This window comes from Euprymna scolopes, chromosome 16 (genome assembly GCF_053919585.1).
Source record: "Euprymna scolopes isolate OS-2025 chromosome 16, ASM5391958v1, whole genome shotgun sequence".
In the NCBI taxonomy this organism is placed as follows: domain Eukaryota; kingdom Metazoa; phylum Mollusca; class Cephalopoda; order Sepiida; family Sepiolidae; genus Euprymna; species Euprymna scolopes.
Window position 1 is genome coordinate 136,565,835 of NC_136497.1, and position 17,931 is coordinate 136,583,765.

Consider the following 17,931-nt stretch of genomic DNA (forward strand, 5'->3'; position numbering starts at 1 on the left):
AATTTTATAATGTGTTGATTAAACTGTACAAGTGCCAAAAAAACTTTCCATTTTATAAACTAAATGCGATTTAACGTTTCACAATTAATACAATGTAGTCCATAAAGTTTCCAGTTTGCCATTACGTGAAAACTTTGAGACTCCATACAATTTTTAAATCACGTCTATTTTCCTCTTTTTAGATTGTACAACCATGTCCAGAGAGCTAGCAAACTTCCAGCAGGCTGTGATTACTCTATGTTTAAGGTAAGTTTTTGAATAATTTCCACTATCTCTCTACCCCACATATACCCGTCCATCCGTCCTATTACTTGTACTTGAGGCAACAAGGATGGGTTGGACAGACTTCTAGTATAGAACATACAGTGGTTCAGATAAACGCAAACTGTGCGCAGTTGTCCGCAACAGCCAAGATAGTGATGAGCAGCAGGTTCCAAAACCAATAGCGAACACCATAGACCTGTGGACGGAGTTAGCTTTGATGTGGGTTTTAGTTGTATGTGATCACGTCTTTGGCTGACCTCCCAGGTGTTTGGGCTACCTTGGAGTGATTCTGGCGCTATTGCTTTGTGAATGAACATTCCTGGGTTGCTGCATGCAGTGTAGCGAAACCAACAAAGTATCGTCTTTAAAAGTGATTCTTTTTTTTTTTTTTTTAATCCCCTCCATCTAACCCTAACCCTAGCCCTCCATCTAACCCTAACCCTAACCCTCCATCTAACCCTAACCCTAACCCTCCATCTAACCCTAACCCTAACCCTCCATCTAACCCTAACCCTAACCCTCCATCTAACCCTAACCCTAACCCTCCATCTAACCCTAACCCTAACCCTCCATCTCTTGATTTGACAAAATAAACCTCTTCACAACACAAACTTTCAGTCATTATCGACTTTTACTTTTCACATTAACAAAAAATGGGTGTAAATAGTCTTCATTGGAAAGAATGTTTTTTTTAAAAAAAAAACAGTAAGAACAAGGTTTAATATCCTTCCATGGGTATCTTTAGAGTCCAAAAATAATTTGATTGTAAATGAGTCTTGTGGTATTTATGCAGAATAGAGTCCGCATTATCGCCGGCATATTACAGACAAGTTATGTAAACCAGAAGTTGCCAAAATGGTTAACCAATTAAATCGCAACAGCCAATAACTGACAAACTGTATTTTTTGTTTATTAATACAGAATGGTTTTTGTAAATGTTATTTCAGCAAGGTCTATAAACTGCACAAGTTTTTTTTCTTTTTAAATTCTTTTTATTCAAATTACCATATAAATTTTCGATTATAATTGTTTTTCCTTAATTTTTAACTGTTTGGCCATGGTGTTTTATTTAAAAAAAAAAAAAAAAAAAAAATTTCATTTTGTACCTTCAAGTAGTTTATGTAATCAGCCCGGAATATGCTAAGGATAATGCGATCCCTGTTCTGCATAAGTAGGCTTTGTCTAACTTCTTCTAAAATAATAAACTACGAGTGTCATTCTAAAAGTAACGCCAATTAAACAAACGTTGAAGAGCTCCGAAAACAAAAGTATAATTAAAACTTTTCGCCAAAATATTTGAGACCATAATTAACTATGCTCTAGTCCATCACCTTACAGATGCTAAACTTCTGACTGACAAACAATATGGATTTAGACAAGCCTGTTCCATGGCAGACATCCTCACTAATCTCTGAATGTATATACCATTCACTGGACAAAGCAGTGGTGGGCAGAGCGGTAGCTCTAGATATATCTAAGGCTTTTGACAGGGTATGGCATGAGGGTCTCCTCAGGAAAATTAGATCATACGGTATCACTGGTAGAATACTTTACATAATTAAATCCTTCTTAGATAAGAGAAAAATCCAAGTTGTCCTCGGCAGTCATACATCTAAATAATATGATATAAATGCGGGAGTGCCTCCGGGGTCTATCCTTGGACCTCTATTGTTCCTAATATTCATTAATGACCTCCCTGACAAAATTGCCTCTGAGATGGGTATATATGCTGATGACACCACACTCTATAACAAACATGACAGGAAAACAAATGAACACACATCTAAAGAAATGGCAAAAACACTAGAGCATGACCTCCAATCTGTAGTGGAATGGGGACAAGAATGGATGGCCACATTCAATGCTGCCAAGACTAAACTGGGTTCCTTCAATAATTACAAGAAACTTTCTCTGCCACCAATAGCAATGGCCAGTGACTCTTTATCTGAGAGTACATCTTTCAAACTGCTTAGCCTAACGTTAACATGAATTGGAACAATTACATTGAAAGCATTGCCAGGGCCGCTGCGAAGAAGGTAGGCTCTCTCTAATGTGCTAGAAAACTACTAACCCCCGAAAGTATCCTGTACCTCTATAAGGCCACCATTCGCCCATGTATGGAGTATTGTTGTCACATTTGGGCTGGTGCATCTGCTACTAGTCTCTCGCTCCTAGACAAGGTTCAAAAGAGTCGCCAATCTGATAGGCCCTGAACTGGCATCTAAGCTTCAGCCTCTGTCCCATCGATGAAATGTTGCATCCCTCTGCCTGTTCTACAAGTATTTTAATGGTGAATATTCTGATGAACTGCAGACACTTGTGCCCCACGACGTAGACACCCTCAACAAACCCGACAGGCAGCTAAATCCCTTGATGTAAAAGATCTTTTTACTCCAGTAGTTTCTTCCCCAGAACCGCTAGACTCTGGAATTCTATTCCAGGTCCCTGCTTCCCCAACTGTACAGACATGCAGAAGTTCAAATCCCAACATAGTACCCCAGTAGTTGTTGCCCCTGATAGTAGCCCCAAAGTGGCAATGTGCCGTGTTCGGGATGAAAATGTAATAAAAAAAAATTTTTTTAATCTTTTGTGCTCCAGAATATATTTTTCTACATAGTCACCACCATTCTTAATGCACTTTAGCTAGCCTCTTTTGATGCTTCGATCGTAAGTGTCCGGAGCTTGCTTTGTCACCCACTTCTCTGTTGCCACTCTGAATTCGATAAACCCATCTAACTGTACGAAGATCAACTTTTTTTTTTACATGGGAATACCACTTATCAAGGCCCGAAGGCCACTCAGGGATAGGGGTTATTGCGTGTACAGTAATCAATGCGATAGTATTGTAGTAATCATTAGTATTGGGGGTTTTGATATTGTCAATATCTGCAACAGAGAATGCACATAATGCAATTTGTATCCTCTGATCCGTTCAGGTGGAATAAAAAAAGAAGGCATTGCTTCTGGAATGTCCCTCTTTTCAGAAAATTTAATGAGTTTTTTGGTCTCCCGACAAAGGAAGGATTTGACCTAGTAATTCACTCTTGTTCATTTGTTCGCATTTTCCTCATTTACCATGCTTTGAATTTTTTGAAATTTTGCACAAACATTAGTCATGGTGAAAGTAAATTTTTTGCCAGAATGGATTTTCGAGTATAACTCTGGTTGCGTTGCCATACCAAAACTAAATTCCGTCACTCCTATCAACTAAAACGGCATAATTTTGATAAATATTTCAAAAAGTGTCATTAAAATGAATCTTGCTCTTCCCTTTAGTCCTCACATTCCATCAACAATGTTTGTGACAAAGAGGGAAGAATTGCTGTTTTCTGGGTCAGAATCTATTCTATCTAACACTTATTGTTGGAAAGTTTTTGACCTTGAAGTATTTTGTTTTTGTTCCTTATATAAAGTAGCTTTATGCTTTGTCTGGAGCAATTTCTAATAGAAAACATTAGTTAAAGACAATATTTGTTTTAAAAAGAAACTGCAGCAATTTTAAATAAATTGTTTAAAATTTTATTTAAACAATATTCAGCTGATAATAGCAATTTTTTATGGACAAAAGTTTGATTTCTTTTTTCTGGATTGACCTTGACATATTTCCAATAAAAAAAATTAACAGTAATTTCTACAGATTGATGTAGAAAATACAGTGGACTTTCCACGGGTCCTGCTGTTATATATTAATACAGATTTTACAGTTGGTGTATCAGAATTTTTGACACCCCTGACGTGAAACTGCGAATAAAATATAAAAACTCGTAATTTCTCTTTTAAAAGTAGGTTGTTTATTTTCTTTATGGATTATACTCTCAAAATAAACTATTAAAGTTGTATAAAAAGTAATGGAAATATTTTTTATTTTTTAAAAAACAGTAATGAAATTGAATTTTACGAGTTCAGTATTTTTCAATTTTTAAACTTTAAAAATCTATCAAATTTTTTCTATTGATTCTATTTTTACGATATTTTCAGGGTCAATGTGAAATTTTATGCTCTTTCCAATAAACCGACTATAATATTTTAGACAAACTTTTTTTTTTTTTTGTTTTTTTTAATTCAGGCCCCTCCCCCCATTTTGAAATGTCTATTAAAAAATAATTTACTCACCAAAGTTTTATATATCATAATTGAAGATAAAAGATCAATAAATAATATATTCAAATTTAAAACAAACAAAAAAAAGTAGTGCTTTTTAGAAATTTACCTGTAAAGTCCGAAGTTTGAAACCTTTTTTTTTTTTTTTTAATGGAACCTTGGTTCTTGCTCCTTTAATTGAAAAAAAAAATTAGGGGTTGAATTACATTTTTCGAATAGTTATAAGCTTGGAAAGACAGGGTGTCAAATTATTCAATATTTTTCACAAAGTTTCTGACACCTAATTTTACAGTTGTGAACATAATCAAAACTATGGATTCTTCGGATTACTGTTCTCATCGATGGCAGTCTTCTGGGGCTGAAGTTCAAATCTTGAGTGAGATGGATACTAACCATTATGAATTAGTTTGGGTGCCCAGTGTTGCCCGAGTGTTGGGACGTGTGTGTTGAGCAAAAAAAGAAAAAAAGTGGTAGTTGACAGGCAAGTTCATACCACAAAGGAGGAAAAGAACCAAAAGTGGCAAAGGTTTAAATTAAGCCAAGTCAACTGAAAAGAGAGGATGACCTTCGAAAATATCAGCAAAAAAAAAATAAAAGAAAAGTGCCCAGTTGAGGATGAAGGAATTAATGTTTTTAGCCAATTTGGCGATATTTGTCATCCGAAGGGTCGAACTTCAAAACGATACCGATCTCGTGAAAACCCATTGTCTCTGTCAAAAGTTTTAGGTATACATACATACATTTTAAACACATGAGATTTATGTTATAGATTAATTAAAGACTTCTACCTGATTATAACTAACAAAATGAGAGGAAGCCACCCTCATGGATTAAATGTTTCCTGTTGAAAATGTTGTACAAATTCTCAAGTTTGAAATAAAGATTTCCGAGTTTGACAAAATGTCCGAAGAATGTCTAAGATTGCACCAATCAAAACTCTGAGAACCTTAGTCAAAAATAATGCAAAACTATTAAATTGTAGAACTTTAAAAAATATTTTTGAATTCTTATTTACATTCACAGTTGGCTGAATGTACTAAACTTATATGGCAATCAATCTGTAAACCCTGAACTATGTTGTAGCAATATTTAAATGCAGGTGCCTAATAAAACAAAACGGTTAAAAATTTAATTAGAATTTTGGTTAGGATATTTTGCACCATGAGGGATAGTGATTGGTTTTCAGGACACTTTTCCTATGCGCCTGTACGGTATTTATGCATGCATATCTGCAAAAAGACCTTCCCTCCACACCAAAAGACAACTAAGGATTGTTCTGAACCATATGGTTCTGTTATTTCGAAATAACATACATTACAAAAACAATGGGGAAAGGGCAAACTATTATTACTAGAGCTAGGACAACAGCATATTCTTTTCATTGTTTTGATTCTTGAGTGTGTATTCGTTAATATCTTATATGCTTTTATATAGATTAACTGAGTCTGATATATATACTCGAGTCAAAACAATGAAAGGAATATGCTGTTGTCATAGCTCTGGTTATTTCACAGCTAGAGCTCCCTAGGAGTGGAGAATTTAACGTTTGAAAATCAACAGATAGGTCTAAAACTATTTTTTCTTTCCAAAATTTAGATTGGATTAAAAAAAAAAAAAAAAATGGCTCTAATGCTTTAATTTTTAAACATTTGGTAACTGAAGTTGAATATTACCTTGGATTTTTATACATATGTACTAGTAAAATTGGAGTTACTAACACTTTTCTCTAGTTGTAGAACACAATATGCAATTTTTCTTGCATAGTTTTCCCAACATAAAGATACTGTAGCTATGAAAAAAAAAAAAAAAATCCAAAAAAAATTTCAGATTTTTTCAAAACTGTCAAATTTAAAAAAGGAGAAAAAAAAAAAAAAAATGAGGTCCTAGTGATTTTTGAACATTTGATAAAATTTGAAAAATTCTGATGTAACCAAACAATGCCTTAAAATTTGTTAAATTTCAAAGCGAAAATACTTTTCTTTGGCTATTGCATCATCTTTGCTTATGCAACTGTTGCATCATTCTAGTGTTACTGTAACTTGTTGCATCATCCTGATATTATGGGAATATTTTAGAAATAGACGCATGATATCTTAGAATGAATCTAGAGAATTAAAATTTTAACTAGTCAAATTATTCAAATAGTTTTCATTGTAAGAACAAAGATTTTTGATAAATAATCCCAAATGAGGAAATTTGGATCCAGACTACTAAAAACTTTTTTTTTTTAGAATCAGCAGTAGCATTGGACGACAATTATAGCAAGCATTTGATCACTCTTAGGCGATCATGTTTAACTGAGCTATGGAATATTTTCCATTAATTATAGTCTGTTGTGTGGTTTCTAGATAATTAGTTGGAATCGAAAATTTGGTCCCAGTGATGGATTTCAATGCTTACATCATCAAAGACATCAACTACAACCAATAATTAGTCACTTGAAACTCATTTAAAAAATTAATTAAAAAATATATCTATTACCATTAGATTTGCTATCTGTCCAAACCAGAGTTATACTACTACTGCTACTACTACTTATTTGGGAGGGGGGTCTGTTCTGTTATAAGAACCTCTAAGTCTTACTTTCTTTGTGGTGGCTGGAGGGGATGGTAACAAGAAATTGTTATAATCGGCTGTTCATTATGAGCTCAACACACCTATACTTTAACCCCCCCCCCCTAGTTTAAATTATTTTACTTTTAAATCTGATGCCTTGAAAAATGGGTTTATTCTTGTAGTACGATCTGCTTAAATTAACATGCTTTACTGGAACGTATTAAAAATGCAAAAAAAAAAAAAAAACTTTTGACTGTTATTAAGATGTTAAACAGATTTTTTTTAATGCGTTTTCTTTAATGGATTGACTTTACTGTAAAATTGGAATCATTAAAAACTTTGGCCACTTGTGCTTTAACATTAACTTTTATTTTTTATCAATAAATTGCATGAAGGTTGTTAATCTGCTTGAAATGCCATGGACAGTGTTTCTTTCCAAAAACTTACTATCTGTAAAACATTGTCATGAGGTTGCTTCCCTGGTGACTACAACATTTAATGTTAATAAACGCTTGTCAAAAAGTATCAGACTCGTGATGCTGTTGTTTGCCCATAAGTCTGATACATTTGAAGATGAAATAGTGATGCTATTCAAAGAATTCTTTGCCGGATTCCGTCAAGGCAAGAAAATTGTCTTCATAATCTAGTGGGACATAATCTTTGTAATCTGCAGCCCCTTTTTTCACAGAAGAGACATTTCTAGTCTTTTACTACTCATCAGTATTTTCATGAAAAGTGCTCGACTGAGCTTCAATCTTTGGTTCGTCCTTGTAAAACTTTCACAGTAAGAAAGAACTCATATTACTATTGCCACAAAGAAATTTTATTTTCTCAATGTGTTTAATTTTAAATGGAAGTTCCATGGACAGTGTTTTTTTTTTTCCAAAAACTTACCATCGTTGAAACATTGCCATATGGTTGCTTCCCTGGTGACTACAACACGGTTCTTTTTAAATTTAATCTTGATAAACATTTGTCATAAAATCATTAACCCTTATTCTCAAGTGGCTTTTAACTTTGATAAGTGGTGGCTCTTCATTAAAAAAAAACAAAAAATGCACCAGTTGTATTATCAAATTTGCTTTTCACGTTTCTATTTTAGTTATTTGCTTTTTTTTTTTTTTTTTTTTTTTTTTTTTTTTTTTTTTTTTTTTTTTTTTTTTTTTTTTTGACCGTGCAGGGAAAACATTTAGAATAAGAGATAAAGCTGAATGCTGGGGATGGCTGTGAACTCGGTTCAACCAGTCGAAAGCTTGAGGAAAGTTCAAGGCACTTCTAATCCAAACACGTATAGCCATCTCAATTATTACCAGGTGTATTAGGTCTATGATAACCGTAAGAAGCATGATGTATGGCAGTGAGTGTTAGGCCTTCACTCCGGTCTCACTTGCGCCCAACTCGAGAGAAACAACAAGGCAATGATTCGATAGACATGAAATTGAAAGCCAAACCAGATCCAAAACATTAACTCAAACATTCTACTTAAGATGTTGGCCATCCGAAAACTTGATGACCTAATACAAATTGTTTTCACTGGTTTGCATATGTTGAAATAAGCAAAGTAGTATATCAACACTTGCCGAGATCCAAAACTGAATGGCAAAAAGAGAGCAGGGTGCTCTTAAATATGGAAAGAAACATCAAGGAAGACCATAAATAGTGACATAGATATGGCGCCTGTAATTGTGATCACTGGCAACTTAACATACATCGAAGCCCTTGTCGAAGGAGACGACGGTGACAATAAACTTAGATAGTGAGTAAATGATACAATATTAAAGGACGTCTTTCCAGTCGTACTATCAAGTTCTATAACTCACTCTCGTAAAAATAATAAAACATAGCTATTTTTTTTTCGTAATTCCTTATTGAACCGGGAAATTGTCAACAGAATCTGTCTTCAGCCATGTTTGATATTTATATAAAGGATTGCGAAAGACGTGATTTTCAATACATTAAAACAAAAAAAGGGAGAGGCTGGACGAGAAAGTGTGCAAAGGAGAGACAGAAGGATCTAATAAATTTGAATTGGATACTGAAAAGATTAGGTGGGAGGAAGGAATGTTCCAAAACCTCTTTTTGGACCATGCTATTATTGCATTCCTCTGTTTGAATTTTGTACTCGGCTGAAGTTTTCATATATCTTTGCACATATCACACAATTCTGGTTTCCTCTCCTGGTCATCTTGATCAAAAGATGTTTGGGTTATCACCGGAGATGATGTAGTTACAAGACTTATCTTTTTCCAAAATTGAAGTCATGAATATGATGTGTGGTCAAAGTTCTGATGGTATTGTACCAAAGTGGCACTCATCTTGGACGGGTTGAACTGATTTCTTTCAAAGAAGGAAGTTTCATGGGAATATCAAATTCACAAGGGATCCCCAATTGCTTGTGTTTTTTGTTGTTGGTCCCCCCCCCTTTCCACATTTTTAGTCAGCATCCTCCGATATGGATCATCTGGTATTCCCAAATGGTGACTCATCTGATACTGACCAAGCTCAATGTTGCTTAACCAGTGATCTAAGGTGAACTAGTATGTCGTTATGTCATCATGCGGACATTGAAATCAAGTTTTCTTTTATTTTCTCACTATTTTCAGTTAGACCAGATCGTGACAGTTGTAAAGTCTTACGACTTCTATGTTCGCTCATGACAAATTGGAAGCAGGTGTTTTGTTTGTGACATCATCATGAGACATTTGCCTTGCAAGGCTAAGTGACTCTTTCTACCCAGTTTGATTTTTCATCACTTTTCTTCTCCTGGATGTGTTGCCTTCACCACAGCTGAGAATTTCCATCTACCCACGTATGGTAATCCTCTGAAATACCAAATAGAGGCTAACAGGTGCTACACCTTGCCTAAGGGTGACCTGAAACTCTGCAAGGCAGGGGCATTCAGCTCCTTATGGTATTATATCTACATATTTGCGGGAGAGATGGCAGTTTTAAAACCGCTCTATCATCATCAACCCTTACACCCTGTGGGGTGTTGGGCAGCAACAAATCCCTCTTGGTTTTAGTAGTGTTATGGTCCTACCTCATCCTGGTGTTAACGTCCTCTTGGTTTTGGCCATACGAGTTTCACTTGACTCAGAGGACCCCTCCACATGCTGAAGTAGGGGTTCTCTTTGTTTCCGTTTCCGTAACATGTTTTATGAGAAAGGTTCTTCCAAATCTCCAGCAAGATTTAAAAAAAAATGCTATGCTCAACCCCCAACCTGGAGGACCAGAAATCACTCTTTGTCTGGTTTCTATCTGTCAACCTTTCTGGCAAGGGTGGCCCTGCCAGGAGCTTTCGCTCCCACCAGCATAGCTCTAGGGATTATTGAAACACTCTAGCTCCTTCACCGCGACAAGGTGGTCATCCAATAAGATCTACTGCTTATTTTTACTATAAATATTATAATACGGACAAAGCGATTGTTTTCATCAACTCTGTTATTTTCTGTGTATTACTGTGTTGCTATTAGGTTGGAGTAAGTTATATCCGCTTCTTTCTTTTCTGTGATGGTTGTATAGTCTGATCTGTAGCTGTCATAATGTTTGGCTTCTTAAATGGACAGTATCTCAAAAGTACATTCTCTTTTATTTCTGTTGAATCTACACAAATGAAATAATGCCATGGCGAAGAATCATTGGTACTAAATTTATTTTGACAAATACAATATGAGAAGATTGTCGTCACGTTTTGGGAGAACTGGAATCTTATTGTTTCGAAGTCTTTACATTCAATTAGTATGTGTTAATGGATGCAAGTTTTTGACATATGTTAGTTTTTTTTTAAATATTTAATTATTTAAACACTTTAAAAACAACAAAAACTGTTTGACCTTTATAATAGTTGATGAGGCCATTAAACACCAACCAAACAGTAAAATAATTGATTTAAATAATGAATGGTTGATGAGGCCATTAAATACCAACCAAACAGTAAAATAATTGATTTAAATAATGAATGGTTGATGAGGCCATTAAACACCAACCAAACAGTAAAATAATTGATTTAAATAATGAATGGTTGATGAGGCCATTAAATACCAACCAAACAGTAAAATAATTGATTTAAATAATGAATGGTTGATGAGGCCATTAAATACCAACCAAACAGTAAAATAATTGATTTAAATAATGAATGGTTGATGAGGCCATTAAACACCAACCAAACAGTAAAATAATTGATTTAAATAATGAATGGTTGATGAGGCCATTAAATACCAACCAAACAGTAAAATAATTGATTTAAATAATGAATGGTTGATGAGGCCATTAAATACCAACCAAACAGTAAAATAATTGATTTAAATAATGAATGGTTGATGAGGCCATTAAATACCAACCAAACAGTAAAATAATTGATTTAAATAATGAATGGTTGATGAGGCCATTAAATACCAACCAAACAGTAAAATAATTGATTTAAATAATGAATGGTTGATGAGGCCATTAAACACCAACCAAACAGTAAAATAATTTATTTAAATAATGAATGGTTGATGAGGCCATTAAATACCAACCAAACAGTAAAATAATTGATTTAAATAATGAAATCTGTCGACATTATGAGTTTAGAGCTGCAAGTTATTTGTGATGGTTGCGTTTTTGCCAATGTCAACATCAAAATGTCAACATCAAAATCCACCATATGATAAAGTTAACTGCTTTTATGTCCCACTTGGTTAGTGTTTGTATTAAAAAGAATCTTGAATCAACATTAATTTTTTTTGCGATTCATAATCGGAAGAAATTTGCCTTTTTGTGTTCTTCAGTATTGAACATAGTTTGTGGATCCATGGAAGATTCTGTGCACCATTGTTGAGGTAGAAATGTTTGTCAGAAATTATATTTCTAAATTTTTGAAATGAGGATTGGTTATTTGTATTATTCATCGAACTACTGTTCTCATCTTGAGTGTGATTTTCACGTTTCGCTCGATATAACCTCCGACCTTCTTCAGGTGTATCTTGTCAAACTCGGGAATTTGGACGGAATTTCAAGCGGAACCCTTTATTTACTTCACGGGGGTAGTGTGCTCTTGTTCTGTCAGCCATGACATGAGCCGAAAAATACATTTGCGATTTACTTAAGACCTCTGTCCAGTCATGGCTGACAGAACAAGAATACTGTTCCGCTCAAAATTCCGTCTAAATTCCTGAGTTCAACAGAAATATTCCAGAGTTCGACATGATACACCTGGAGAAGGTCGGAGGTTATATCAACCGAAACGTGAAAATCACACTAAAGATGAGAACAGTAGTCCGATGAATAATAATACAGAAATTACATTGTCAAGGATTTTGTTGCAATAACATGGTAATGGGTTGTAATTACATCCATGGCTGCATTTAAATAGATTTGGCTAAAAAGATTAGAGCCCTGGTAAATAATTTTTTTTTTTTTTTTTTTTTTTATTCACGACTTCATGTTTATTCAACGTAATGCCTACTGACCATTAAAAAGAAAGGCAGAAGATTGCGAAAGCAATTTTCGATATATTTTTTTATTTAACCCCTCAATGTTAGCGAACATAGCAAATAACTTTCAAGATGCTCTGGCATGTATGGAGCCAGGTTGGGGTTTTATTTTAACTGATTTTCTTTTTGTTAATTTGTTTCTTGGTCATATCCCTGGACAAACACGTAACAATTAAAATCTGATGATGGGAATTTAAAATTATTCTAGTCGTGTATATGAAGTGGCAGGAATGTACATCTAAAAACCAAAATAGGTTTATGGTTTCTAAAATTAATACTAGATTAGTTTGCAAGGATAACATACTAGGTAAAATTCAGATGTAAGCGACACTCTTCTGGAGGTTGAAGGTTTTAATCTTCAGTAACAATTGCATACTGTTTGAAATTCTGTGCATATTCCTGAGTTGGACTAAAAGATTCCAGAGTTTGACAAAATGTATCTGACGAAAGTTGAAAGTTACATTGACCGACACGTGAAAATAACACTAAAAATGCAAACAGTATTCCGCATAATACAAATTATCAATCCTCATCTTAAAAAAAATTCAGCAACATAGTATTTAAAAATAGATTTAAATAAAGGGTTATAATTTCATATGGTATCGTATTGGTAGTTAAGAATTAAATGCTATTTGATATTTTTATAAAGTAAATTTCTTCATTTTCATCTTTAAATGTTTACCCAAAAAAAAATTGTTTTTTTAATGCTTTGTTATTAGGGATCAATTTATTTATTTAAATATATTTTGTTTAAATACGTTTTTATTTACATTAAAAAGTTTTGCGTAAATAGAAAGTCTTTTTTTTTTTTTTTTTTTTATCCTTAAAAGTTTTGTAAATATTTAATAAAATGTTTTGTAAATATATATTTTTTCTTTTAAATCTTTAAAAGTTTTGTAAATATATTTTTTTTAAATCTTGCTCGCGAACATTCAACCATGTCTGCTATTTGACGTGTTTACAAACAACCGGTGTTACTTGAAATGTTCGCCAATCTTTGTCTTATGCTACAGGGTATCTACTCTTTACTTGATCCGTCATTATTTTACACTCTGTTTTGTAGGATGGAATTCAGCCAATGTGGGAAGATGACCAGAATAAACAAGGTGGCCGATGGATTATCAATTTGAATAAACAACAACGGCATTTAGAATTAGATAATTTCTGGCAGGAAACGGTAAGTTGATAATTTTAACACATTAATCCCAAGGTATCTTTTTTCTGTTGACGACTTCACAAATTGAAAGGAAATCATCTAGAAAGCCAAATATTTACTCTGGGTACATGTGATATATTTTACAAATCAAGAGGCTATATACATTCAGAATAAAATTTACACATTATGACAAGGAGCAAAGCAGTTTGCAGAAAGAGTTACATTGCACTTTTGGCAATAAGTTAGTGGTTCACTATTGCAAGACTCATAATTTCATGCATCAAATTTCACAATTTTCAAGAGCGTTTCAACTACTCTTGGAGAGAAGTCTATAAATATGGGTGAATTGTATCCATTCTTTTTATCTCTACTATCATATAACAGGAACTTTGTGTCTGTGTGTACAAGTTCAGTCCCTATGAACTTGGAAAATGGCTGGGCCAATTTTTTTTTTTTTTTTGAAATTTCACACAAATGTACTTTATGTGTCTGTGGCAGTGTTCTTAGATAGGTTTTATATCAGAATGTCTTTGATAAGTATCGATAATCGAAATAAATTTGAAAGAAAGAACAAGCGATTTTGACTAAAGTTAACGGCTTAGTCTAACATCACGAGTGCATTTAAAGCTTTTATTACCAAACAAGCCGAAAGGCTTGACATATAGAATCAACAGTGGGTTCTTTGATATGACCGGGGCACCTTCGAAATGAATGTTTCTGCTTAAAGCACAATTACACCATGATACTTGACTTTATCATTTTAAACATTAATTCAAGCCATTATATATAAAAAATCAACAGTAGGTTCTCTACGGTGCAATGTAAACTATGTATTTTGGACTAAGTCACTGTAGGGAGTATTGAAAAATAGTCAATTTTATCAATTTCGATGACAAAATTTGGAAGGGTGAAACATTTATTGATCATTATTCATTTTTGGGCAACGTCTGGTTTCCCTGCTAGTATATTATAAAGATTTTCGAAATAAATTATGTGATGTTCTGTTTACAGTGGGAGTTCGTGAGTTAGAGAATCTATTTTCTATTTCTTGTTTTGAAAGTCGTAATAAACATTCAGAAAAGGCCAAACAAAAAAATTGGTTTTGTCGGATTCAAAAGCTGGACGAGCGCCTAAATTTAAAAAAGAAAAAAGGTGCTTGCGCTTATTTATCCATTTATTTATTGCCAACTTATCTTCATCTTTTAGTTGATGTTGCACTGCGTTTCGACCAACTATTCCTCTGGCCTTTGTCAGGTGCCCCTTTGTGGCGTAGTGGATTGTGACGTTGAATCTCTATGGTTCCAGATGAGCATTGTCTAAAGATACTGGTTTCAATTCTACCCAAAGTCAGCCAGGGGCTTAGTTGGTCAAAACATAGTGAGATGACAACAACTATGGAAGGCAGTAATTGCTAAGAATGCTGTTAGGAGATTCAGTGTTCCTATCCTGTCGTGGTTAACCACTTGACAAAGGCCAGGGGAATAGTTGGCCGAAACGTGAAACAATTAGATGAGGATAATAGTTCGCAATAAATTACTACAAATTACTCATCTCAATAAGAATTCCAATTACTTACACTCGGTGTAAAAAAAAAAAAAAAAAAAATCACATACTCATCACAGAACAAAGATGTCATATTCCAAAAATTATGTCAATCGATTTTTTTTTTTTTTTTTTTTTTTTTTTTTTAAGAAAATCACATTTTATGAGGAAGCAAGGAGTAGCCATATTATTTTAATTTTTCCCCCCAAATTCAAAAGCGACAATTCAATTTGGCTGCAGATTTTGTTTGCATTCAAAACTTTCTATTCACTACAAATTGTAAAATTTGGATTATCTTAATTTTAAAAAATTCAATTGATCAAGTCATGTGATTTTTTTTAATATTGTATCTGCGTTCAGTGACAAGTACGTAATATACATCATAGATTTTTTTTTTTTTTAATAAGTCTTATTCTAAATAACCCCCCCCCCCCTCCAAAAAAAAAAAAATCACCATTTGCGAAGATTTGTCTTAAAAAAATTTCCTTTTTTCCCAAGCTCTCTATTTTTAATTTTGTTTGTTTTTTAATTTACTTATTTATTTTTCAGTTATTGTGCTTAATTGGTGAAGCGTTTGATGAAATGAGCTTTAATGTTTGTGGTGCTGTTGTTAACATCCGAAATAAAGGTGACAAATTGGGCCTGTGGACACGAGACGCAAGGAATTCTGAGGCAAATCTTAAAATAGGGTCAGTTTTTTTTTTTTTTTTTAATCCTGAAAACCTAAAACTTTAATCCTTGACCTAAGAACTGATTGAACTGATACCCTTTAGCGATGGAAAGTGCTATTTCCAGATTCTGATTCCAGCTTTTTTTTTTTAATTTTTTTTTTTTTTTTTTTTTTTTTTAATTTTTTTTTTTATTACCTTTAATATAGCCGTAACTATTTATATGATAATGATAATTTGTTATTGTGGTTTTGTCACTGGTAGGATTACTGTCGATGTGATAATTTTTCTTTTTCATATATACTAGCCTGGGTGTGTGTGTTGAGCAAAAAAAAAAAAAAAAAATGCTAGTAGGCAGGCAGGCTTGAACCCATGACGCAAAGGCAGACAAGAAAGTGAAAGAAAACCTGACATCTTACCGCTATGCTATGATGCGACAGGAAGTGAAAAGTGTTCAAATATAGCGATGTCGGTCGAAAAGTCGACTTGGAGAAATGAATAATTAAGTGAATGACTTTTAAGTTAAGAATCACGCATGCTCAGAAATGAACATTGCTTTTATAGCTGGCTGAAGGCTAGTTAAGCTTCTCGCTTTCTGTCCATTTTATGCATTTGTTTTCCCACGATGTTAGGGAAAACCAACTCTCCCCCCCCCCCCCCCACCTGAAAAGGGGAACTCTGGCAGTTTCCAAATAAATAGCAATTGTCTGATATGAAGGGTTTCCTCTACATTGATCAAAGCTAATTGCCTTCAAGACGTTGCTGATAGAAAAGCCAGGCAGCTGCCTTTGCTTCGGTTAGTTTTGAAAGGACGGGAAGGAGGCAATTTCTTAAAACTCGCTGAAAATAAAGACCACATCCGTTTTCAAATCAGATATTATAATCTAGGGAGTGTAAGAAAAGTTCTCCAAAATAGTAACCTTGTCAAGAACTCCCACCAAAAAAGCCTTTCGTGGACATACTCTCGCACCCATTTTGTGTGTATATATATATACACACACACTAGCAGGGGTACCCGACATTGCCCGGGTGTTTGGGAGGTGTGTGTTGAGCACAAAAAAGTCTTAGTAGGTAGGCTTGAACCTGTGACGCGAAAGAAAGTGAAAGAAAACCTGACATCTTATCGTTACGCTATAACACCACAGGAAGTGAAAAGCGTTCAAATTTAGCAATGTCAATCAAAAAATTGACTTGCTAAGTGAATGAGTTCACACAGGTGCAAAAATGAACGTTGGCTGAAGGCCAGTTAAGCTTACTGCTATTTCATCGTTTCTCCACGATGTTGGGAAAACCAAGCTTCCCCGAAAAGGGGGAACTCTCAAATGAATAGCAATTGTCTAACATGAAGGGTTTTCCTCGCATTGATCAAAGCTAATTGCTTTTAAGACGTCCCGGCATGAAAGGCCGCTGACGCCTTTCCTTTGATGGGTTTTGCTTAATTTATACAAAAAAAGATCAACAAACACCCGAAAGGACGGAATAGCATGAATTTTTTAAAAGTCAATGTAAATAAATGTAGATATGACGTCCGTTCGCAAATCGTAGATATTAAGATCTTCAGGGTATATAAAAAGTTGTAAAAAAATAACCTCAAGAAAGAGAATCGCAACTAATCAAGGTTTAACGGCCACTCGAGGATAAAGATTACTGATGAGTGTATAATGGTCACGGAGACAACAGCGTAGTGATTGTTGGTACCCCGATTTATCAGAGAGGGACACAAGTTTTCAGTTGTGTCCGTTAGTCCGGATGATTGCCAGATAACCATCCATTAGTTCTTCCTGAAATTTTGCCACAAATTGTATTTTATTAAATAGATGTGCACAGTAAAAAAAAATTGTTTTGCAAAAATTTCTGTTCTGTTTCAAGAGGTCAAAAATGACACGTTTTGCTCCATAACTTTTGATCCATCCATTCGATTTTTCTGAAACTTGGCTAAAATGTGGAGCCTATTGTTAATATAAAGCCAGTATTGGTGACCCCGGCCAAATTTTGTTCGCGTCCCTGGAAACTTTCGGTGCTAAAAACACCCCTTTCTGTGGTTCTTTTTTTCATATTTCTAAACAAAAACTTGATATGTCTGACTATATAGTGGTTTTTCACAGTGGTCAACTCAAATATACGTGTTATGGCTTGAAACAGCACCGTTATCCATTTACACTGGGATTCA

At 34.2% G+C, this 17,931-nt stretch overlaps 1 protein-coding gene across 2 annotated transcripts in view; it reads left to right on the forward strand.

The window, feature by feature from the left end:
- Positions 1 to 17,931, forward strand: part of LOC145296118 (eukaryotic translation initiation factor 4E-like) — a 102,691-nt gene that overhangs the window by 77,583 nt on the left and 7,177 nt on the right. For both annotated transcript variants that reach the window (XM_080142264.1, XM_080142265.1), the window contains exons 3-5: positions 183 to 246; positions 13,459 to 13,572; positions 15,643 to 15,782. In XM_080142264.1, the coding sequence (XP_079998390.1) occupies positions 183 to 246; positions 13,459 to 13,572; positions 15,643 to 15,782 (318 nt within the window). The remainder of the gene's footprint in view (positions 1 to 182; positions 247 to 13,458; positions 13,573 to 15,642; positions 15,783 to 17,931) is intronic.